General features: G+C 48.8%; 1 protein-coding gene across 1 annotated transcript in view; it reads left to right on the top strand.

The window, feature by feature from the left end:
• The window catches only part of ERGIC1 (endoplasmic reticulum-golgi intermediate compartment 1), a 110516-nt gene that overhangs the window by 35115 nt on the left and 50141 nt on the right, over positions 1–25260 (top strand). Inside the window, exon 2 of the mRNA XM_036846749.1 lies at positions 19048–19109. Coding sequence (XP_036702644.1) covers positions 19048–19109 — 62 coding nt within the window. The remainder of the gene's footprint in view (positions 1–19047; positions 19110–25260) is intronic.

Consider the following 25260-nt stretch of genomic DNA (forward strand, 5'->3'; position numbering starts at 1 on the left):
CTCAGAATCTCAGCTCCGTGCTGTTGAGGTCAAGAGCGTTGGAGCAGAGTCCAGAGGGAAAGGCCAGTCGGGGAGAGGCAGGAAGAGAGCAGAGTGGGGACAGAGATCCCAGGGGCAGGAGGAGGAGCGGGGGGGGGGAACTCCTCACCGTGTGAAGCACCTGTAACCCTGGGTCTCCGGATCCCCTACCTTCTGTCTCATCCTGGACCCATGGGGACCTCAGTGTGCCCCTCTTTCTGACTTGATTTCCTGGATCCACTGGTGCCACCTCTGCCGCAGCAGCCCTTGGAGGGATTTGAGGGGGGAGAATGAGGTTCTCCTTTGGGAAGAAGAAGATGCTTGTGGTCCTCTCTGCCTCACACCCTGCAGCCTTGTAGTAGCGGGTAAAGCGGTGAGCACTCACTCGTGGGGCCAGGCACTGCGCTAAATAACTACTTTCCCAGTACTAACACATGGACCCCCCTCAGAGCTACCCAAGGAGGGAGCACTGTTTGACAGACTGGGAAACTGAGGCACAGGGAGATGGAGTAAATTCCCAAGGCCACAGCTAGCGAGTGATGAATGTGGCCTCACACCCAGAAAGGCCGGCTCCAGACCCTGTGTGACCATACACCCTCCAGCCTCAATTCCAATAGAGCAGGGAGGCCCATGGCCTTCCCTTTCTGGCACTCATCTCCTTCTATAGCTACACATTTGTTACAGAGCTTTGTTTGGCTCTGGCTCCAGGCAGGCAGCGACTGCCTTTGTTTGGTTCGCATTGTATCTCAAGGGCCTAGCTCAGCATCTAGAACAGAGCAGATGCTAGTGATATTTGCGGAATCGATGCTGAATGAAGGAATGAATGGGCAGAAGCAGAGCTGGGAAACCATTCATGAGGTGGTTTCTGCAGACGCCAGGCTTGCCCCCGGGCTGTGGGTAATCTGAAAGCCAAGGGTCTGAGTCGCAGCTCCAGTGCTCCCTGGCGGTGCCACCTTTATCTTCCTCATCTGGAATGTGGGGATTGTGACACTTCCTCCCTCCCAGGGTTGCTGACACTGCACGGTCAGGTGTACCGCATCACAGACCATTCTGGGTACAGGTGGGGGCGATGGGTTTCCAGGTGGGTGGGCCCTCCGTAGACAAGAGGCCAAGGTCATTTCATGGGAGAGCACAGGAGTCCTGGTTCAGGCCCAGCAGTTGCATGGAACTTGCTGGTGGGCACACGTGAGCTATTTGATGGATGCTGCCCCATAACTTTCCGCTGTGTCCTTAGTTCTGCCCCTCGGAAGCCGCAGGAACAATGCTGACTGGCCTTGGCCACTGCCTCTGAATTTCAGCTCTCTGCTGTCATTTGACACCAAGAAGACTGCCAGCCAGCTAGGCTGCAGAGGTGTTACTGCCCCCATTCCTTGCTGACGTCCTCTGGGTCCTGGCTGGGCAGGACAGCACTTGCCTCTCTCCATACTCACTCTGCTTTGAAGACACTCCTCCTGGCCCTGGTACTAACCAGCAGGCCTTCATCTCCATTCTCTAATACACCCACTGTTTACCTTCTCTGCATCATGCACTCAATGGGGCTGTTCACAAGAAATGCCAAGGACCTCTCCCAAACAGCTTTGAACTAACCTTTTGTGGTTGCTTATTGGGTGCTAAGGGCTCTTTCTGCATTCCAGTTAGTGATCCCATTTGTTTCTCAAAATCCCACTAGAAGGGGGATGTAATCCACGGAGGTTCAGAGAGGTCTAGCTAGTTGCCTAAGCAGGATCAGCATTAGAACGCCAACCTGTGTGAGTCCAAATCCAGGGTTGTCTCCACTTCCCCCTCGTACTGCTCTGCAGAGAGAAGGCAAGATTAAGCCCACGAATGGCAGTGACAGCCACACCATCGTGGTGATAATTGGCAGTGATGATAATTGCAGCTGACATCTGTCGTGTGCTTGCTCCCTGCTGTGACCTGTCATCCGTGCCTTCCATGCTCTTCCACATATAACCCGCACTCCCGTGAAGTCGTCAGTACTTTTATTCCCATTTTACAGGTGAAAAACACTGGAGGTTCAGGGAAAATTTTGTCCAAAGGCACACAGCTAATACATGAAGCAGTAGAGCCCCTGGCTTTGCAGATCCACGCCTCAGGGATTGAAAAACCGGGTACACTGTTGTTCATCCAGACACTGGAATATTACTCAGTACTAGAAAGAAATGAGCTACCAAGCCATGAAAGGCCGTAGATGGGGTATACTTAAATGCGTATTACTGAGAGAAAGAAGCCAAGCTGAAAAGTCTACATACTATATAATTCCAACTATATGACATTCTGGAAAAGGCATAACTGTAGAGACAATAAAAAGAACAGTGGTTGCCTGGGGTGGTAGGAGGTGGGGGAGGGATGAATAGGCAGAGCAAGAGGAATTTTAGGGCAGTGAAACTACTCTGTATGATACTATAATGGTGAATGCGTGTCATTTTCCATTTGTTAAAAACCATAGACTGTACAACACCAAGAGTGAACCTTGTTGTAAACTATGGACTTTGGGTGATAATGACGTGTCCCACCTGGGGAGGAGGAAGGAGGGGGTGAGGGAAGTGATAACCACATTCTTTGGTCTTCATTGCCTGGGACAGCGTGTGCTCAGGGAGGCTGGTCTTGCCACTGCCAGGGCATTGCAAAACTCAAGCTCAGTTGAATCGATGTCCTTTGGAAAAGTACGTTTTGCTCAGGAGCCAAGTAAAACTGAAAATTTTGCAGCCAGCACACTGAAGTCGACAGCCCTGACTCACACTGAGTGGGAGGGAGGAGGGCCAAGCTCAAGGCAGGCCTCGGCGCTCAGGTGCACCCAGGCTCCCTCTGGTGCCAGGCCCCTCAGCCAGCTCAAGGCCCTCAGTTGGGACATGTGCCTGCTGTGGGTAGTATCCTCACATGGCTTTGTCAGGACCCAGACCCCCTTGCTGTTTAGAAAAGGTTCTGTCCCTACAGAGCTGTGGATAAAATGAATCACTGTTAAAGTCAGATTTTCTTATTAGCTTGCATTATTGGTTCAGAGATGACTTCTCTCTAAGATAAGTCTTTGGATGATTTAGGGGCACCTGGGTGTCATGGGAAGAGCCCCAGGTGCGACTCACAGGTAGTTCTCACTTATGACATTAGGCAATTCAGTGTTGCTTCCTGAGCCTCAGTTTTTCTGCCTTTAAAATGGGTCTGGACTAAATCAGCCTTGCTGACTACCCAGGAAGAGCGTCACTGGTGCCCTCAGTCCCATGTCCTCGGCAGACGTTGCTAATCCATCCCAGCACGCACACACTGAGTCCAGTCCCACCCTTAGCAGCTGGGCAGCCACTAGAATTGATCCCTGAGACAAACCTTCTTGACCACACAGGAACTCCATGATCTCAAAGTTCCCTTCTAGTTTTACAGTGCTTAGGTCTTCTTGCCCTCTCCTATTTTTTCAGTCCTACCATCTATTCTGATGCAAAAATACTTCAAGATTTAAGGCCAAGTTCACAAACTGATAGTCTTCAGGCCAAATATGAGCCACAGAAGTGTTTTCTTTGATTTGCATATTGTTTTATTTCAAAAACAAAAACAAACAAACAAAAAACCCAAAACAAACCAAAAAAACTGGTTGCCATCATTTTTAAATTGGTAATTTCACGTAAGCCCCAGATTTCTGGTTTTCCCTGATTTGGCCGCACCAGGGCTCCTTGTTCCAGCCATGGGCCAAGCTGGGGGGCTTTCTACCCTCTTTAGATGAGCTGTGGACCCTCTGATTACTGCAGGCCCCACCGACCCACTTCTCTCATCTCAGTACCCGCCTAGCCTCAGCGGGTATTTTCTACTGGGGAGCGTGTACTTCCTTCAGAGACACACAATGCCTGGTTGCCTCTCATTTGGTGATGTGAGCAGCTAGGGGATCAGTGTCTGGGCCCGTTGATGCATTTGGGATGCTTGCTGTTTCCTGGAACCATTTTCAAAGGGAGGGGTGTTTTCTATCTGTGAATAATCACCCCCTGGTGAAGTGGTTTTAAGTCTTTATCTTCCCATGTGGGCTCTCCTGAAAGCAAGGGCTCCGGTAAGCCATGTGCTGGTGAGGAAAGCACAGGTTGAGGCAGATGGAGGAAATGGGGTGGTAGGGAGGAGGCCCCCTTCCCTCCCACTCTCAGTCGCTCACTCCCTGCCTCACATAGGTCTCATCTGTGATGTCTCATTGCTGGAGCTCCCTGAGGGGACTCACCTGCACATCTCAGGTGAGCTCTTGGCCCGGAAGGACCACCAGTCTTCTGTGACTCAGCGGATCTCTGGTTGCTTAAAAATGATGCTCCCCACTTAAGTGCCGGGTAATGGGGACCCCACAGTGTATAAGACCAGTTCCTGCCCTTGAAGAGTTCACAACTTTGAGGGGAAGACACCAGTAGTAGTTTTCTTTTTTTAATGACTATAATGCTATGATATAAAGGACAGATAGAAGGAAAACAAATGATAAAGTAACACAGGTTTGGTTTGGTTTGGTTTTTATATTCACTAGTTTGTTGTATTTTTCAGACTCCACGTTTAAGTGATAACATACAGTATTTGTCTTTCTCTGTCTGACTTATATCACTTAGCGTAACACCTTTCAAGTCCGTCCATGTTGTTGCAAATGGCAGAATTTCATTCTTTATGGCTGAGTAGTATTCCACTGTGTATATGTATGTGTGAATATATATATATATATATATATATATATATATATACCACATCTTCTTTATCCATTCATCTATCTATTGGTAGATACCAATAGTATTAGTGAGACAGAGTGGGCTGTGCTGTTCATTCATGATTGTACATAGATAATGTGCAACACATATATAATGACAGTACACCATGTGTCAAATGATGACAGAGGGAAGCTCAGGGGCCATGGCAGCCCGGAATAGGGCGCCTCAGCCAGCCTCATGCTGACTGGAGGTAGCGTCGCAGAGGAAGGGGTGTGTGAGCTAAGTTTTAAAGAACTACCTGGGACCTCTGACCTCACCTCCCAGTGCAGCTGTATCAGCCTCCTTGCTGTTGGAGGAACCTGCCAAATGTGCTCCTTGCCTCAGGGCCTTTGCACTTACCATCCCTTCAACCTGGAACTCTCTTCCCTGGACATCGAGGTGGCTGCTGTCTCACTTAAATGAGATATGTGTTTTGCATGTCACCTGGTCAGATGAACCTTCTCTGACACCCCTCACACCCCATCTAAAGTAGCACCCACATTACATTCTATCTCCTTAGCCTGGTTTATTTTTCTGCATAGCACTGACATATATTAGTTCATTTATTGTTTGTCTCCCCCACTGTGGTGTAAGCTAGGTGAAGGCAGAGAGCTTTGTGTCTGACCACTGCTGTATGCCTAGCACCTAGAACAGTGCGTGGTCCTTAGTGAGCACTCAGTGATGACAGGGAGAATGAATGAGCTGGCAGAGAAGGAGAGACAGGGGCGCTGCAGACAGAAGGCACAGTGCATGCCAAGGCACAGAGCTGGCACAGAACGGGCCTTTCTGGAACAAAATATTGGGGTCATGGGGTGAAGAGGCAGATAATAGAGAGACAGGGGCTGGGGAGACCACGACAGGTCTCCTAAGACCCTAGCTGTCTTTATTTTTCCGTTTATAACCTGTTTATTATAGAACAACTGAAAAGTACCAAGATGTGCCCAAAGGAAAACGGTCACCAACTAAACTCTCCCCCAGGCCAACAAGGAGAACCCTTTGATTCCTTTCCTTGTGCCTTTTTGCATGGGACTGTCTGAACATCTCACCTTTTAACTTGTGAACCACCTTGTTTCCTAAGGCACACAGCTGCTCCCTAGGACGGCACAGTAATTTCATGTCCAGACAGATGAGGACGCAGACCTCAGCTTTGCCACTTGCTGACTGAGTGACCTTGGGCTTCCGGAGCCATGAAACTTGGCCGGAGTTGTCGCTCTACATGGGATGCCCTTCCACCCCTTTTCCCCAGCCTCATATCTGCTTGTCTTCCTGCACTCAGGGTCTCACCCCCTCTACACAGTCTTTTCTGAGCCCCAGTTCCTTTTCCTTTAAAAATAGGGGTGAACCTTATTTTGGTATCTCGAACGGGTTTGAGAATTTGATGAGATGACGTGAGTCAAGAGGCTGGCTCCTGGGAGGTGCTCAGTAAATTCTGTCCTTCCCCTCCTCGTAACACCAGGGCCACCTCCAGCTTTTTCTCTATTATACTTCCCTCACCTGCACATCTCTTAAAATTTTAATCCTGTCCTAGGCTTCTAACCCCAGGCCTAGCCAGAATTCAGCCTTCACTTTTCGAGGTAGCTGAGATGTAATCCAAAAGGTGGTCTCATGGCACAGAGTAAAACTGAATCCCGTGGGCAGGTGGAGGTCAAAGGACATTTGCGGTCCATCGAAGGGAGCCCCTTCCACAGGTATCTCGGCACAGCTGTCTTTTCCCCCAGTTCTCTCCTCCTAAACTTCAAACACCGGCACCAATCGTTTCTTCCTTTTAAATCTCTGCTGAAGGCCGTGCCCTGGCGGGGAGCCAGGGGCATGAGAATCTAATCCCCGGAATAGCTCCTGCCGCTGAACATTTAAATGCCGTCTGTATTTTTATCCAGTGATGGGTCACTTCTGAAAAACCCCGCTCAGGTCCTGCCCCTCTAAGAATACATTTCCATTTATAGCGTCTGAGCTCGGGATGTTGTTGTGTCCCGGTGTGAGGCCAGCGGCTGCGTCCTGTTTCCAGTGATTTGGAAACACGTTGGGGGCCCTGGTTGTCCCCCCACCCCAGCCCTCCCTCCCTGTGGCCTTGACTGAGTGGGAAGCCTGACTCCCAGCCAAGCCCTGGCAGCCTGACGGCCTCGGGCTCCAACACCAGGCCTTTCCTGTTTCTGGGGGAGCGTGAGCTCATCGGGCTGTTGCAGGGTGGGGGAGGCCAGTAGGGGTGAGGGGACCCCCGTTCAGCTGTGCTCTGCTGGGGCCTCAGTGGCACCACACCACAGTTCCATAGCTCCATGGGACCCTTCCTCCTTCCCTCGCTCAACAAGCACCCCCAGCCTGCTGTCGGTGCCAGGTTGTGCACGGGCAAGGGAGGTCAGCACGGACAGCCAAGGCCCCCAGGGGCTGGTATGGAGCTTTGGGGAGGCCGCAGAGAGTCAGTGCGCAGCCTCTGGGTGAGGCTGACCCGGGTTCCAATCCTGACCCTGCCTCTTGCTGGCTGTGTGAGCTTAGGCAAGTGGCTCAGCCTCTCTGAGTCTCGGTTTCTACCTTTGTTGATGGTACCTCATGGGTGAGGGGAAAGGGATTCAGTGGGATAAAGTAGGTCAAGGGTCTTAAGTAGTGCTTGGCCCATAGGGTAGGAGCCCGGGAAATATCAGTCCCCTTGCCTGTCCCTCTGTTGACCTGTAGTAACTGAGGTGGGTGCACGCAGAAAGTCTTAGGAAATAAATTTGAAGTTGGAAATAAACACTTGACTTATACCTTAGCAGTCTTTGCATGCCTTGACATCTCCTGAACTGCACTTTTTTGGCAAGGCGAATTCTTGCCCTCCTCACCCCCATGCTGGTTTAGTTTATTCTGCAGCGGAGCCCTGGAATCTGCACATTTGACCAGCTGACTGGTGGATTCTGAGGCAGTGGTTCATGGACCAGACTTCGAGAAACACTGCCTCCTTCGTCCATTCCAAAGTATTTCTGTAGACCTACTGTGTGCCAGGCGCTTCTCTAGGCTCTGGGCATATAGTGTAACTCAAAGGCAGGCAGGCCCCTGCTCTCCTGTAACTTATATTCTAGTGATGGAGTGGAACAGTGAACAAACACACGTAACACAAGGTAGTGATCCCAAGTGCTGTGAAGAAAAAGGCAGCAGAGCAAGGAGATGGAGAGTGGTGTGTTTTAGCTGGTAGCCAGGACAGGTCTTTGAGGAGGTGACATTTGAATATAGACCTAAAAGAAGTGAAAGAGCAAGACAGGAAGAGATCTGAGGGGAAAACGTTCCAGATACAGAGAACGCAAGGGCAAAGGGCCTGAGGTGAGAGCATGCTTGCTTGACTGTTCAAGGAACAGATTGCATAAGAATTTAGAGCTAATGCAACTAAATGTAAATACTAGTGCCCCCTCCCTGCTGTGTGTGAGCTTCGTCCTCCCCCATGAGCCTGGGTCCAGGTAACAGGTAAGGGCGTTGTCCAGTCCAGTGAGGCCTCCATCTTTTTACCGATAGACCATCTAAAGCACTTTCTGAGAATTGCCTGGATAGTTATCTTCCTGGTCAGCTATTTTACTTTCCTGCTCATCATGGTGGCCAAGAACAGCACATCTCACCACTTCTCAGACATTTGGGAACCCCAGGAGGACACAGGCTGTGACTTGGAAAGAATCAGAGATCCTTATCTCTAACACAAGATGTTGCTGCCCTTGCCGTGTTCCACGTGAACTATCTGCAGATGTGCACATTTGGATCCCGTGATCCCTGTGGCTCCTCCTACCTCATTGTTTTGGGAACAGGTTTTGTGTGAGGTGCTGCTGAGTTTTGTTCTGGACCTGTCAAGTGTGAAGGGCAGGCATGACGCCTTTGGGAATGAGGATGGTCCTTGGGCATTACTGTGTGAGCGCCATGAGGACAGGGACTAATTCTGTCTTATTGGCTTTCTCCTGTCTCTCTGGAACTCGGCACAGTAAATTAAGGCATAGATAAGTTGGGGGTGGGAGTTAAAAGAGAAGGGGCCTGAACACAGACCCTTGGGGGTATACCAAGATATCAGGGGCAGGAGGAGGAAAAGGAACAGACACAGAAGATGCTGAAGAGCGAGGATGCCATGGTACTTCAGGCAGCCAAGAGAAGAGAGAGATCCAAGAAGGAAGGGACAGTCAGCAGGATTGGCGCAGAGGCAGTACTGAGGAGAGCCAATGGCATCAGACCCTTAGGGACTCTTGGGTGATCTTAGCTATAGCACGAAGAAAGAGTGGGTGAGGGGGGCCTGGCATCAAGCTGCTCTGGGATAAGGATCAAATAGAAGGTGAAATGTGAGGTTATTCTAGGCCAGTCATTAAGAAGTGTGCTGTGTACTTCCTACTGCATCACACTGAGAGGGGTGCAGAATAACTGGCTGTCTTCCCTTTGAGATGCTAAGATCGGTCAGTGGGTTCAGGTGGCAGCAGCCTGATGCATCTGTTATGAAATTTCCCATCCTTGCTGACACATGCCTAAATCCAGTATTTCATCAGAGAATGCACAGTGATGATTTTCCTAATTCTATTAGTCCTTCCACATTTTTCTTTGAAATTATTCTGTAAAGTGGGACTTTGTCCTCATCAGCTATTTGGTTACCTAGATATACATTGTGTATACCAAAAAAAATCAGAATAAATGCTTTCTCTTTATTTACCAGTTTTCAGAATAATGGCTTAGCATCTTCAAAGGTATCCAAAGAGGCTTTTGTTTGGTTTTGTTTTATGAAGTATCATTATGAGCTCATAGATTGCTTAATGTATTTGATGTATTTCATTCGTGGCTATCATGAAAAAGTTTTTTTCCAACAGTTTTATTGAGGTATAATTGACATACAATAAACTTCACATACTTAAAGTGTACAGTTTGAGAAATCTGACACATGTATACACCCATGAAACCACCATCACCAGATCATGAACGTGTTCATCAACCCCCTGAGTCTCCTCAAGTCTCTCCCTTCTTCCCTCCCTGGGCAACCAATGATCTGCTGTCACTCTAGATTAGTTTATACTTTCTAGAATTTTATATAGATGGAATCATACCGTACTGGCTTGCATTCAGCATAATTATTTTGACAATCATCCATCTTGCTCCTGTCGATACTTCGTTCCTTTTTACTGCTGAGTAATATTCTGTTTTGTGGATATGCCATCTGTCCATTTGCCTGTTGATGGATATTTGGGTTGTTTCCAGTTTGTGATTATTACAAACTAAGCTTCCATGAATATTCATATACATGTCTTTGTATGGGAAAGTACTTTCATTTCTCTTGGGTAAATGCCTAGGCATGAAATGGCTGGATCATATGGTAAGCGTATATTTAACATTTTCAGAAACCGCCAAACTCTATTCCATAGTGGTTATACTACTTTACATTCCACCAGCAATGTCTGAGGGTTCCAGTTACTCCATATCCTCACCAACGCTTGGTGTGACCAGTCTTTATAATTTCAGCCACTCTAATAGTATCTCTGTGGTTTTAATTTGCATTTCCCCAGTGACTCTGATATTAGCATCATTTCATGTGGTTATTCACCATCAGTGAATCTTTGGCAAAATGCCTGTTCAGATCTTTTGCCCATTTTTTAATGGGTCGTTTGTTTTCTTATTCTTGAGTTTTGAGTTCTTTGTATTGAATATAAATCCTTTAACAGACATGTGATTCACATATATTTTTCCTAGTATGTGGCTTGTCTTTTCATTCTTTTAACAATGCCTTTTGAAGAATGGAAGCTTTTCATCTTGATGAGGCCTTATTTATGATTTTTTTCTTTTATGGATCATGCTTTTGGTGTCTTATCTAAAGTCTTCGCCTAACCTAAGAGCACTAAGATTTTCTCCTATGTTTTCTTCTATAAGGTTTATAGGAAGTCTTGAAGTCAGATCCAACTTGGTTCTTTTTCAAAGTTGTTTTGCTTCTTCTAAGTCCTGTGCATTTTCACATGAATCTTAGAATCAGCTTGCCAAATCCTACAAAAAACGCCTGCTGGAGTTTTGACTGGAATTGAGTTGAATCTACAGATCAATGCCATCTTAACAGTATTGAGTCTTCTGACCCAGTAACACAGTGTAGTTCTCTGTTTACTTAGGTCTTCTTTAATTTCCCTCAGCAATGTTTTATTGTATTCAGTGTATGGGTCTTGTACTTCTTTTGTCAAATTTATCCCTAAATATTTAATATTCTTATGCATCTCCTAAGAATAATAGAAGTAACCATTTGTGTTAGCTTTTGGTTACACCTTCTATTGTTTCTTTTTAAAGATATAAACAAGGATGGAGATTTATTTTTATCACTACCTCCAGCTGCTCCCCACCCCAAACACACACACACACACAAAATTGAACAGAACACAGTGTTCCACAGTTTGCTTTTTTCTCTTACTCTGTAGAGACCTTCCTCATTCCCCTTTATCATCCTCCACTTTATGGATGGTCTGTAGTTTATTAACTGGTCCCCCTGGATGGACGTTTGGATGGCCTCCAGTTGTTTGCCGTTACAGCTGGTGCAGCGGTGAGTAATAGCCCTGTGCCTACGTCATTTTATATTTTCACCTGGAATTTACTGAATACCGTTAATGGGCCAAGCCCCGCACGACCCACAGTGGATTCAAGAACAAACCTGACTGTCCCAGCCCAGCAAGAGCGGAAGACCCCGCAGCCGTCTCGGAGCTGTGCCAGGAATGTATACGTCCACAGCGCCCAGGAAGGTGGGGAAGGCTGCCTTGAGAGGGGCCTTCTGGAAGCTCAGCAGTCAAATTTACTCCTCTTTCCCTTTGGCCAGGGCTTTGTGGTCAGAGAGGGTATTCTGAGACAGGAGAGGTCACAGGTGGAGGCGATTGAAGCTGGGAGGTCACCCTGTAGACGAGTGACCTTCACAAGGGCACCGAGATTCAGGGAGAGAGCCACAGGGGATGGGCTGGAGAGAGAGAACTGTGTGCGTGTTAGTACTGTCTACACAGGGCATCATCACCCAGCCCTCCCGCAGATACAGGCCTCTACCCCTCCCGCTCCCAGCCTGTCTCCCTGTCCCAGGCAGGCGTGGGGTACAGTGGACAGAGCAGAGGTCCTGAGGCCAGACTGCAGCAGTTCGAATCCTGGCCCGGAATCTTGGGCAAGTGAGATGGGGAGAATGCTGGTATCCACTGAACAGGGCTGTACAAAGGATGTGAGCTAATGAATGGACAGTCCAAGTCCAAGGCTGGGTGCACCGTGATCCCTCACAATGGGGACAGCAGCAGTGTAGCTGTGATTGCTATTGTTATTATTATTCCCCCCTCTAAGCTCCTCCATCTGGGCTGGAAACAGACAGATGTTTTCCGCATCCTTCTGACAGAGGGAGGAGTGGTGTGTGAGCTCACAGTAGTAGTTTGAATGTCAAGGACAGGATTCGGGGGTGGTGAGAGTGATTCTGGGGCTGATTAGAACTGGTGCTTGCACGGTTCTCTCCCAGCCGCATTAGGCTCTGGGGCGTCCATTTGTTTACCTCTGTGTGCCCTTCAACACACGTGCATGTGCACACACACACCAGCGGTTCTCAGTAAGGTGGAAGAGATGAGTAAGTGAACCAACAAGCACATTTTTCACCCAGCTCCCTGGGCTTGACACCGAGGGCTCTGACAGGCTGGTGGGCAGGGGTGAGCAGACCAAAGAACCAACTAAAGCCTCACTGCCTATTTTTGGGATGAGTGACCCACCACTTCCAATGACTTGCTCCTAAATGGCGTCTAACTTCATTAGGCCGTGGAAACAGTGACATCACGAGCGCCTGCCTGGTAGCCGCCCACACATGGCGAACCACAGGGCGACCTGAGATTTGTCTTCAGGAGCAGGGGAGAAGTGAGGTCCCAAGCAGCAAAAGTTAAAATAGCAAGAGCTGAGGCATTCTGCTATGAAAAGAAATTACAGAAGAAATCCATTAGTCAGAGATTTCCAGCGGCAGTTTCCTTGCTTGGGAGCAGGAGAAGACTTATGCGTGTTTATCTTGGGTGAGGTTATGCAGCCGTCCCTCGCTCTGTAGGCTAGATGTGGCCTGTACAGTGAATTTCTGTTAAGTAAATCCTATATTCTCATCGACTTCTAGTTCCGATGTTGACGTCTATTTTATCCTAAGGAATTTGTTTGATCCTAAGTTATAATGAAGTTAGAGGCACGGATTGAGCGCCTTTTGGATTCAAATCGTGACCCTTGTACTTACTGCACCTTTATAAGAAGTCACAAATTCAGGTGGACTTTATTTTTCCCCTGGGGGTTCCTTTGCCCAGTTCTCTCCAAGTGTGCCTTCTCAGGCACAGAGCAGAAAAGGACAGGGAAAGACTGCAGGGGCGATCAAGGCCATGGCCATGACTTCACCCAGACGGAGCAGAGGCAACTGGAGGCGTCTCTGTGGAGAGAACATAGGCTCAGTGGGAAAATGAACTTCCCGCATGGGAAGGTTTTCTCTGCCTACAACAGGGTTTCTCAACTTTAGTGCCATGGACATTTGGGGCTGGTATCCTTTGTTGTAGGGGGCTGTGCCTTGTAGGATTGTAAGATGCATTAGCTTCCCTGGCTTTCTACCTGCTGGATACCACCCACTCCCCGGGGTGACAACCAAAAATATCTCCAGACATCGCCAAATGTCCCCTGGGGGGCCCAGATTGCACCTGGTTGAAAGTCAGTAGCATGTGACATTTCAAGAGCATGAGATAACAAGGATTTCACAAGCTTTTTATTGGCTTGTTTTTGTTTTAAATACTCTGAGTTTAATTATACCTTGAATTGGGTGAGTCAGTCCTTCTTGGGGCTTCTGTTTTCTCTTCTGTAAAATGAATGGGTTGGACACAGTGATCTCAGAACACCTTCTAGACCCAACAGCAGAGCGTGGTGAAGGCAGGAGGTCCCCTGGGGTCTCCGCATTTGGGTCCTGTTCCAACAGGTGACAAACCTATGGTCCACCTGGCTCTGGGCACTGCTCCCATTCTTCTGGCATCTAGCTCAGTCTTTCTTAAGTCCAGTTGATTGTTTTCTTGCTTTCATTTAAGCCCATTTTGCATTTTTTGTGAGTGAACATGTCTAAATACAGTACAAGGAACCCCTGAGGACCCATCACTCAGCTTCCCCACCATCCATTTCATCTTAATCTTGTTTATGGGGCCAGCCAGTGGACCTTATCTTTGTATAGATTCATCCATTGACCCATTCGTTCAGATCAGTTCCCCAAGGGCCTGGATCGGGCAGGGCTGGGCAGCAAGGAGGCCCAGGTTCTTCCCGTGAGAAACTCACAGTCTAGGGGGAGGACAGGGAAAGAGCATTTTTGGACAAACATAAAGAATCTATCCTTTAGCTTTCTCTATTTAAGGCCAAGCAATTCCAATTCTTTAATCTTTCTTCCTAAGAAGTATTTTCCACCCACATGGTCCTGGTTTACCCCCACATCGTTGGGAAAAGCAACAAGAATGTAAATTAGGCCTGGATTCAGATCCCTGCTGTGACACTTCATAGGTGTGAGAGCTTAGCCAGGTCAGCAGCCTCTGAGCCTCATCTGTAAAATGGGATAACAATCCCCAACTCACAAGTTGGCTGAGAGAATTAGATGAGAACATGTCGGTCCAGGGCCTAGCATGAGTCCAGCACACACTAGATGTACACTAAGCGTCCTTTCCCCTCTCCCCCTTTCTCCTTACCCTTTCCTCTACATTCTCTTAACAGTGGGTGGCCACATCTAATCGCATCACCACATCACCGCAGTGAGGGACTGACTAATGTGAGCCAGAGACGACGGCTGACTTCCTGATCTGTCACATGCCTGGGTTCTCACCAGCCTCCCGGTGGCCCATTTTCTTAGTGACATTCACTGCTGACTCACTTGGCTTGTGGTCAGCTCTGAACCCAGGGTCCCTTTCAGCTATCCCTTTACCCTACCACCACTCCCCAGCTTGGATTTGCGGCATGGGAATGGAATCATTATCAGAGAACATTCTGTTTAGGTGGCCCTTCTCAAGGAGCCAGCAGCATTGCTAGACCGACAGTTTCATGAGGGCAGGGGCCATGTCTACCTTGACCACTTTCATTTTCCCACCATCTAGAGCACTGCTAGTAGGTACTTAGTAAATACCTGTTGAATTAATTAATGTGTTTTGCGCTGGTCCCTGTTTTCCAAGAGAGCCCCATTTTCTCTGGGGCAGCATCTTCAGAAAAGCAAATAAGCAAAACCTTGAGACTTTAGTTTACCAATCAATGAGCTCTAAACTGATTCCCATAAGTACAGGGCAGTGGAAGGACAATGGCCTATGGACCCAGACTTGGGGTTGAATCCCAGCTCTGCTAAATTGACTTGCTGACTTTGAGCAAGTTGCTTATGGCTGAGCCTTAGTCTTCTTCCTGGAAAAATGGGATATCAGTATCTGCCAGAGTTACTGTGAGAATTAAATACAAGTATACGTGGGAACACACCCCACATGGGATGGCAGTGATTTTGGTTTGCGTCATTCACTCTTTCCGGAGCACCTACCTTCTTTGATTGCCATTGCCTCCTGTAGTTTTGTCCAAGTCTCGCCTCCTCTCTTAGACCTTCGTTCGCTCAGCCTTCATCTCCCCTCCCTCTCCTGACAAAGACATACTCTGCCTGACACCCAGCACACCTGGCCAACATTTGTTAAGCCAGCATCTCAAATTCTGATGCCTATAGGGACCAAGCATACACAAAGAAAGCAAGCTGGGTGGGATTTTTACATGAAATCTCCCACTTAAGCTTTAAAAAAAATTTCATTAAGTTAAAAAAAAAAATCTTAACTTTTCATTTTGAAATAATTGCAGACTTGCCAAAAAATTGCAAAAATAATACAAAGACTTCCCATATGCCCTTTACCTAGGCTTCCTTAAATGTTATATAACATTATATAACATCTTATATAACCAAACCATTTTCAAAACCAGGAAAAGAACATTCTACAGTACTATTAACTAATCTATAGATCTTATTCAAATCCCATCAGTTGTCCCACTGATGTCCTTTCTCTGATCCAGGACAGCCTGCAGGGTTTAGTGGTCACATTTCTTTAGTCTCCTCCAATCTCTGACAGTTCCTTAGTCTTTACTTGCCTTCATGTCCTTGATACTTTTGACAAATGCTGGCCAGTCATTTTGTAGCATGACACTCAGTTTGGATTTGTTTGATGTTTTCTCATAATTCATCTGAGGTTGTACACTTGAGCAAGTTCCCCACAGGAGTGATGGGGTACCCTCCCCAGTACTTCATATCAGGAGGCACATGATGTGTCTCCTTACTGGTGACACTCCCTTTGGTCACTTGATTACGGTGATGTCTGTCAAGTTTCTCCTCTGTAAAGTTACTCTTTTTCCCTTTATGATTAATAAAGATTTGGGGGGGGGAGGTACTTAGAAGGTATGGAAGTACCCCATTCCTCATCAGACTTGATTTACTTATTTCTTTATTTACATCTATGTAGATTTTTGGCTTCCTATTTTATCTAACGGGTCATAATCTATTACTGTGATTGTTGATTTTAATGCTTACATTGCCCCTTCTTTGGCCAGTGGGAGCCCCTTTAAGCTGGCTTCTTGTCCTTTTGATATGTCCCATCATTCTTTCTTGCTTTCTGACATAAGAAGATACTCCAAGTTCATCTTGCATTTTCCCTACCCAGCCCTGGAATCAGCCATTTCTCCAAGGAGCTGATTCCTTTGAGTAAAGAATGATATTTAGAAGCCAAGGTTTGAGGTCCAAATGTGCTCATTGCTATCTGGCTGTCACTGTTCCTGCACCCTCTCTATAGAACGAGCTAGGAAGTAAATGTATATGTGATGTGTCTACACACATGGATATTTCTCTATTTGTGTATGCTGAAAACCATGAATTCACAGCAATACCTTCATTTCCACTCTAACACCATGGGGTTTATTCTACTTCTCTCTCTATGTATACCTCCCTTCCCCAACAGTGAGGCACCCGGCCCCCATTATCCTCACTGTATTTATATATTTGATCAGCCCCCTGTATGCAACCATCTCCCATCTCTCCCTCTCTCACCCTTGTCAGGTTCTGACACTCTGCTCTAGGCCACCCCCCGCTCCTTACCCTGGACAGCCTTTGACTTCCCATAAAACTCCCAGTTTTGAAATGGTGGCTCATATATTTATTAAACCATGAGGCCCAGTTTCTGGCTGTGGGCCCAGGGTAGTAACCAGGTATTAACTGGACCAGGAAGCTGGCTTGTAAGCCCCTCTTGCCTCTCCAGCATCCACTCCCTCCATTCCCATCCTAGCACCACAGGCAGGTAAACTTAGCCTTCCAGCACGTCAGGCTCCGTCCTCTTCTTCGTCTCTGCTTTTGCTATTCTTACTACCTGGACCAGTCTCTGCCTGCACCTACCCTTTCTCCCATCCTCCTGCTCAGACATCAGCTCTTTCTGGAAGCTTCAAGATGACCCCAGGTGCCCTTTCCAGGTTCATCTGGCACCTCCAGCAAACCCCATGGTGGGACACCACTGCATTCTCCTTTTGATTCCCTCTTTGTCTTTGCTGCTAAACTACAGGTACACAGAGCTGAGGGCTGATTTTATCTCCATGTCTCTAGTACCTAAAAGAGGGCTAGCACATAGTAGGTGCTCATAAATGTCAGCCAAATAAACATTAATCATAGTAACAGCAAATACTGATATAGTACTTTTGGGTGCCAGGCATGGTTCTAAGTGCTTTATATGCACTGAGTCATTTGGTTCTAATCCCTATGCACTGAGATAGTTACTGTTGTTGCCCCCATTTTGCAGACAGAGGAACTGAGGCACAGAGAGGTTCAGTGACGCTCCCAAGGTCACACAGTGGTGGGGTCACATTTGAGCCCAGGCAGGCTAACTCCCCAGTACATACTCTCTCCTCTAATATGCCTCCCACAGGTAAAGTGGGCAGCATTTTCAGAATAAGGGAGGTGAGTAGGTATGGATAGTTGAGTCACATGAGGCCCCCACCCCTCCTGACCACACTCCCAGCCCCAGTTTTTAGCGCCCTTCGGGGCCTAAGCACAGGAGACTGGTGGCTGAGCAAGTGGGAGAGAAAGTGATACCTTTTAGCTCTGCAGCCTATAGGAATGTTTTCTCCTCTGAGGTCTTGAGGAACCAAGCACCTTTCACGTATAATTAGAGTGAATGCACAGGAGTCAAGTATCAGATCTTATGCAAGATTTCCAAGTCATTGCATTGGGGTTAGCACAGCACTAGCCTTGTTTCCCAATCACCCAAGAGGAGCCATCCGCCAGCCCATCACCCCTGGAGGGCGGAGCCGCCAGCCTCTTCACCAGAGAGCTGGGAACGGGCTGTGGACTTAGAGCTGCTTGCTCATCAAGTGAAGGGGAAGAAGCCAAGTGCCTGGGAACGCTCTGTGTCAGCTCCTCTGCTGACGTTTCTTTCCCTTACTCAGGGGCCTAGCGGGGTCTCGTAGTAGTACAGAAAAGGAAACTGAGGCTCAGAGAGGTGACGTCATTTGCCTGACATCACACAGCAAGGAAGAAGACCAGCCAAGATTTGAACCCAGGGCAGTCTGATTCTAGGGCCTTAACCCTTAAAACAACTGGCCAGAATTACAGCCGTGTCTGCCTGACCCCAAAGCCCCCAATTCTTCCACCACCACCCCACCACCCCTGTCTGCTCTGGTGGGATCCATATGAAAGAAAGACGTCTGCTCTGTGTCTGGGCAAAAACCCACATGAGCTGGAGCCAGGGCTGTCACCAGCCGATGTCAGCCCCAGGCAGGATTTTCTGTTAACCTCCTGCCTTGGAGTTCAGGAGAATCTCCAAGAAGAAGGCTGCAGAAGCTGGGGAAGTGGGGAGTGGAAACAGGAGGAGGCAGAGACAGGAAAGGGAAGAGGGGGCGGAGAGGTGACGCCAGGCAAGAATGCAGCGCCGTCAGAGAACTCAGGAAAGACTGCGCTTGCCCGTTCCCTTCGGCGTCAGACAAAGCCAACGCTCAGGTTCAGTTCATTCCCCCAGTGCTTACTAGGGGCCTGTTGTGCCCCAGGCCCAAGCAAGGGTCTGGGGACGCGGCAGGGGACAACACTTAACAAGGTCCCTGCCCTCATGGAGCTTACATTCTGCTGGGGGCAAGACCAACCAAGAACCGGAATCAGATGAGGGGTCCAGGCCATCTGTCTCAGGGGCTGATAAGTAGTGAGGCAGTGCGACAAGGGAGGTGTGGGAGCCAGGATCCCATGGGGGGCAGGGGACGTCCTTCAGGCCTCTTGGAGAGCTGGTTCGGGGAAGAATGGCGGCTGCTGGGCACACCAGCCAGCACCATTCCCCCCGCTGCCTGACACCTGCCCTTTGCGCCCACCTCACCCCGTCCCCTTTGCTCTCCGCAGGTTTGACATCTACAGGAAGGTGCCCAAGGACCTCACACAGCCGACGTACACCGGGGCCATTAGTGAGTAGCCCCCTCCTCCCCGTTGCTCCCGACCCTCTCCCCACCCCCCGTACCTGTGCCTGCCCGCCCTCTGCAGAAATGCTGGGCCAGGGAGGGAAGACAGAGAGACAGGAGGAGGGAAGAAATGATGGGCGTCTTGCTGGGCCCCACCTCTAGTCCCTCAGCTCTTCTCTGTCCTCACTGTAACCCTGGAAGGTAGAGCATCACCTGTTTCTGAAAGGAGACACCAGAAATCAGTCATCAAGAGTAGCTGCCCCAGGGACTTCCCTGGTGGCGCAGTGGTTGAAAATCTGCCTGCCAATGCAGGGGACACGGGTTCGAGCCCTGGTCTGGGAAGATCCCACATGCCGCGGAGCAACTGGGCCCGTGAGCCACAACTACTGAGCCTGCGCGTCTGGAGTCTGTGCTCCGCAACAAGAGAGGCCGCGATAGTGAGAGGCCCGCGCACCGCGATGAAGAGTGGCCCCGCTTGCCGCAACTAGAGAAAGCCCTCGCACAGAAACGAAGGCCCAACACAGCCAAAAATAAATTAATTAATTAATTAATTTTAAAAAAAAGAGTAGCTGCCCCAGGGACTTCCCTGGTGGCGCAGTGGTTAAGAATCCGCCTGCCAGTGGAGGGGACACGGGTTTGATCCCTGGTCTGCGAAGATCCCACATGCCGCGGAGCAACTAAGCCCCTGCGCCGCAACTACTGAAGCCCACATGCCTAGAGACCGTGCTCCACAACAAGAGAAGCCACCGCAATGAGAAGCCCGTGCACCGCCACGAAGAGTAGCCCCCGCTCACCGCAACTAGAGAAAGCCCACGTCAGCAACGAAGCCAAAAATAAATAAGTTAAAAAAAAAAAAAGAGGGCTTCCCTGGTGGCGCAGTGGTTGAGAATCTGCCTGGCAATGCAGGGGACACGGGTTCGAGCCCTGGTCTGGGAAGATCCCACATGCCACGGAGCAACTGGGCCCGTGAGCCACAATTACTGAGCCTGCGCGTCTGGAGCCTGTGCTCCGCAACAAGAGAGGCCGCGATGGTGAGAGGCCCGCGCACCGCGATGAAGAGTGGTCCCCACTTGCCGCAACTAGAGAAAGCCCTCACACAGAAACGAAGACTCAACACAGTCATAAGTAAATAAATAAAAGAACGTGAATTTCTTTAAAAAAAAAAAAAGCAAAACTGGGCTATTCATTTCAGTAACAGTCAAGTGGTCTTAGTTTGAAAAAAAAAAAGAGTAACTGTCCTTGGGAGGGGAAACGGGGGCTCACGGGTTGGAGAGAGACTGACTTTTCTCTTCACACCTTTTAGACTATTTGAGTTTTTGACCTAAGGATGTTTCTATCCATTTAAAAAAATAATCCTCTCACTCAGATTTTGGTTTCTGAATGCCAGTCTTCTGCTAAAAGGACCCAGGGCTCCTGGGAGAAATGACTGATTGCAGGGCTGGGGCAGGAAGTGTACAAAATAAGCCTGGGACACCTTGTGCCAGAAAGCAAAAAAGTGCCCGGAGGAAAAGAAAGGGGGGTGGGGGTGTGTCAGCTGGCCACAGGAGCCAGCCTGAAAGAGGGCAAAGACCAACACAGGGCAATCTGAGTAACACAATAAATAATGGCATTATTGGCTTGTTACCCAAAGAATTAAGAAAAAGGTCCAGGAGTCCATACTGATCTAAATAAATGGGAGGGAAGGGATGAACCCTCCTTATAGAGGAATTCCAAATAATATTCATGAATATATGCCCCTCTGAGAGGTACAGCTCAACTCTCCTCTCCTGGAGTGTGGGCTAGTGACTCACTATTAAAGAGGAGAGAATGGAAAGGAAGTAGTAACTATGGTGGAGACATCCAGAGCCTGCCCCGTCACCGAGTGACAAAGGTTAGCATCAACCAGTGAGGAAGAGGTCACGTAGATGTCACATGCCTGCTGCCTGCCATGGGATTTGATGGGAAGGGCACCTCACCTCCGTGAGATCTTCCCCCAAAACCACAACCCAGTGTAATCACGGAAAAGCAGCAGACAGCCCCAGCCTGGGGGAGCCTCTACAGGACACCTGGCCAAGACTCTTTGAAAGTAGCAAGGTCTTGAAAACCAAGAAAAGACTGAGGAACTGTCACAGATTCGAGACTAAAGACACGATGACTAAATGCAAAATGGGATACCAGGTCTGGTCCCAGAACAGAAAACAGGCACTAGCGGAGAAATTAGTGATCTAATAAGTCTGTAGCATAGTTAACAGTATTGGACAATGTTAATTTCTTCATTTTGACAAACATACCAGGGTTATGTAAGACGTTAACATAAGGGGAAGCTGGGCGAAGGGCGGATGGGAACTCTATGTACTATCTTTGCGTCTATTATTATTCCACAATAAAGTTTATTTAAAAAAATATAAAAACAAACCAAAAGCACTTTGCAAGCAGGAAGGCTCTACCCATATTTTCCAGATGAGAAAATGGACTCAGAGAGGTGAAGTGACTTGTCTGAAGTTTCACAGCTTGCAAGAGGTGGGCCTCTCCAGTGCTTGGTGTGGGAGAGGGACCCTCCCCATGGACTGTCCCCTGAGCAGGGCCCTGGGGCCGGGCAGTCATATTGGAGTCCACCGCTGCTTCCCAGGGCAGGCCATTATCAGGTCAGGGGATGACCTTGGGGATCCCCGCACCCCGGCTGGCTCTGCCTCTAGCTTAGGTCGTCCAAGCTGCAGATGCCTTCTTGAGTCTGGATGTCCACATCCCTGGAGATGTGGACATTTTAAATTGCTAATCCAGGGAGAGAATTTTTGTAAAAAACATTTTATTGCTACAAAGGGAAACAGGCAGCAGGATTCATGTCCTGCTAGCTTCAGGTCTGGCAGAGCTGGGTTCATTCTCCCATTAGCAGCTGGGTGACCCTGAGCAAGTCACTTCACCTTTCTGAGACTCAGTTTTCTGATCTGGGGGTTCAGTGTGATCACGCCTGTCAAGTATGGGGTACGTGGCAAACTCTCAGTGCTTGGACCGTGCACCTCTTCTTATCACTCTCCTCTTGGAGCCCACAGCCCGTGAGGGTCTGTGACCGCAGAAGCTGTGACGCTTTGTGCCTTGATCCCCACAGAAAAGGTACTCGGGGCACATAAGAGGAAAAGGGCTCGTTCATCTACCCGTTCAATTAGTTTATGAACCTGGTCACAAAAATTCCAACGAGGCTTCCCATCCCCTTCCTACCACCAACAGCTCAGGCCGCTTCTTTGCAGGCTCTGCAGTCCTGTCCCTTATCGAGTATGTTTAACAATCAGGTCTGTATCCCTCTAGAATTTTTAAAAAACATATTCAGTCTTTGAAATACCTGTGTCGTCATTTTAAGCACAGACAGGAGCGTACTGGGCACACCGTCCTTCCCTGCCCTTTTTTAACTGACACATCCTGCACACCTTTCATACCAGCACGTGAACGGCCACCATGTGCTTCTTTCCATTATCTGGCCGACCCACGGTTTATGTAACCAGCCTCCTGAGGATGGGCGTTCTGATTCCAGCTTATTGCTATTATAGACATCCTTGTCCATATGCTTTTGTATCCTTGTATGGTTATTTCTGTAAGGTAACTTTCCTAGAAGAGGAATCACTGGGTCAAAGGGCATGTGCATTGTGAAATGCAGAAGGTACTGCCAAGTGGCCCTCCGGGGACGTGGTTTGATTTGTAGTCTCAAGCACAGTGTGTGAGAGGGCAAGTTCCCTTGCACAAGAGGAAAGGCGTGAGCACGGGAAGCCAGCCCTTAGCTACCATTTAGTGAACAAATATTTATCAGCCAGGTCTGGGGCCAGGCTGTGTGCCACGTCCTGGGACCAAATTGATGAATGGGCTTCGGTCTTTGTCCTTGAAGAGTGCATGGCTGAGCAGGCAGGCAGATGCAGAAACACACCATTTCATGACGTCATGGTAAGCGCTATTAATAAGTGAAGGAACCAGCAAGGGCACTGGAGACTCACGGGTCGAGGTTTGAATTTTGCCTTCTCCACTGAAGTGCTCGTGTGGCCTTACACAGATTCCTTGACTTGCTGGTGTCTGGGTCTTGGGTCCGGTGCCCCCTTGGCTGGCTGCACCGGATCTCCCACTAGCGAGCATCCTCCTGGCGTCACATTCCTACTGTCCAGTGCCTGAGTCAGTTTCAGAAGAAGTCTGGAGTCACAGAGCCTGAGCATCTTGCCCAAACATGGATTGAAAAACTCTTCAGTATCAGAAGGCCTTTCTGGTGGAAATACTTCCTACCTGCCTTCATGTTTTTTTATTCATTCATTCACTCACTCAACAAATATTTATTTCATACCTCCTCTGAGCCAGGCACTATGCTAGACCCTGAGGCCCCAGGGGTGCTGAGACATTGTCTCTGTCTTTCCAGTCTGGGGACCAGGTAGGGGAAGCAGACACACAGCATGGGCTGCTGGATACTCGGATTCAGCTGAGCAGACTCTGCACTTATCCAGCTGCTAGGTCCAAGCCTGGGACAACGCAGGCAGATTTCAGAAGGAGGCCTTCCCATCCCTATCCCCCCACCTCTGATCTGCATACAGTCAGAAGTTTGGGGCCTGATTGCAGGCTTGGAGCAAGGAAGGCAGCTAGAAAACCTGGATTGGCCTAAGTCAGCATTGACCTTCAAAAACACTGATCTGCATAGAGTCAGAAGTTTGGGGCCCATTTGCAGGCTTGGAGCAAGGAAGGCAGCTAGAAAACCTGGATTGGCCTAAGTCAGCATTGACCTTCAAAAACACCTCCCGAGTTTGGGCCTGTTCATCATTACAGCAACCTGTGGGTTGCTGGGGCTTGAAGGTGGGGTGGGAAGGGTGAAAATGGCTCTGAAACGTGGGTCAGAAAAGGTGTGAGATTTCAAGTGAGAAGGGTGCTTTGCCCACCTGGCGGGATTCTTTATCAGGAGGCATCACAGCTGCAGTTTGCAGGTGAGAAGGGGAAGGATGTGAGCCTGGGAAATTTGGATTGCCAGCTGGTCTTCTGCAGTGGATTTGTTCAGCAGCTGGAGAAGACATTTGAAATTAATTTCTATGCCATGAAAACAAACAAGCCACATGGCCACTCTGTATAAACTGATGTGGGACCTGCTTAGACATAGATTGCTGAGTGAGCAAAGCACGGTTGAAAGCATGTGTACAGGGACTTCCCTAGTGGCACGGTGGTTAAGAATCCGCCTGCCAATGCAGGAGACACGGGTTCAATCCCTGGTCCAGGAAGATCCCACATGCCGCGGAGCGACTGAGCCCGTGCGCCACAACTACTGAGCCTGCACTCTAGAGCCCGCGAGCCACAACTGTGGAGCCCGCGAGCCACAACTACGGAGCCCGTGAGCCACAACTACCGAAGCCCGCATGCCCTAGAGCCCACGCACCGCAAATACTGAGCCCACGTGCCGCAACTACTGAAGCCCGTGCGCCTAGAGCCCATGCTCCACAACAAGAGAAGCCACTGGAGTGAGAAGCCCATGCGCAGCCACGAAGACCCAACGTAGCCAAAAAAAATAAATAAAATTAAATTTTAAAAAAAGAGAGAAAGCATGTGTACATTATGTTATTTGATTAGATGAAAAACTCGTATACCCATGGCAGGACACAGGCTGTAAGGGTGGTACCTCTGAGCAGGGGGCTGTGGGTTGGGAGTGAGAAAGAGACTCACACAGTTTGCCTTTTTATACAGCTTGATGATTTTTCTTATCACTTGCATGTATTACTTCTTCCAAAAAAAAGTAAAACCCTTAAACTCTGCCCTGTACAGCTTTTTCAAAGTTTGGAAGAACTGGGGAGTCATTCTAGTATGCCCCATGTCTGGGTGTGGTTTTGGAGGCTTGGTGGGGACTCTGGGGATGTCCCTGTCCTGCCCTTCACTTGGAGTCTGAGATCTCGGGGTTCCTTTTCTTAGGGCATTGGCTCTAGACCGCTCAGGTTCCAGCCCTCCCCACCCCCCCCACCTGCCACCCAGTGTGTCCCTGGGCCACTCTCTTCCTCTTTCTGAGCCTCCATTTCTACACCCTCACACGGACTCATACCCTCTTTCACATGGGAGTGTGACGTGACAGGTATCTGTTAACACTCCCACAGCAGGGCATGTGGTAGGTGCCCCACAAACACTTGTTCTCTGCCTTCTTGCCTCAGAATGTTTTTTTTTTTAAATAAATTTATTT

This window comes from Balaenoptera musculus, chromosome 3, assembly GCF_009873245.2.
Source record: "Balaenoptera musculus isolate JJ_BM4_2016_0621 chromosome 3, mBalMus1.pri.v3, whole genome shotgun sequence".
Classification (NCBI taxonomy): Eukaryota; Metazoa; Chordata; class Mammalia; order Artiodactyla; family Balaenopteridae; genus Balaenoptera; species Balaenoptera musculus.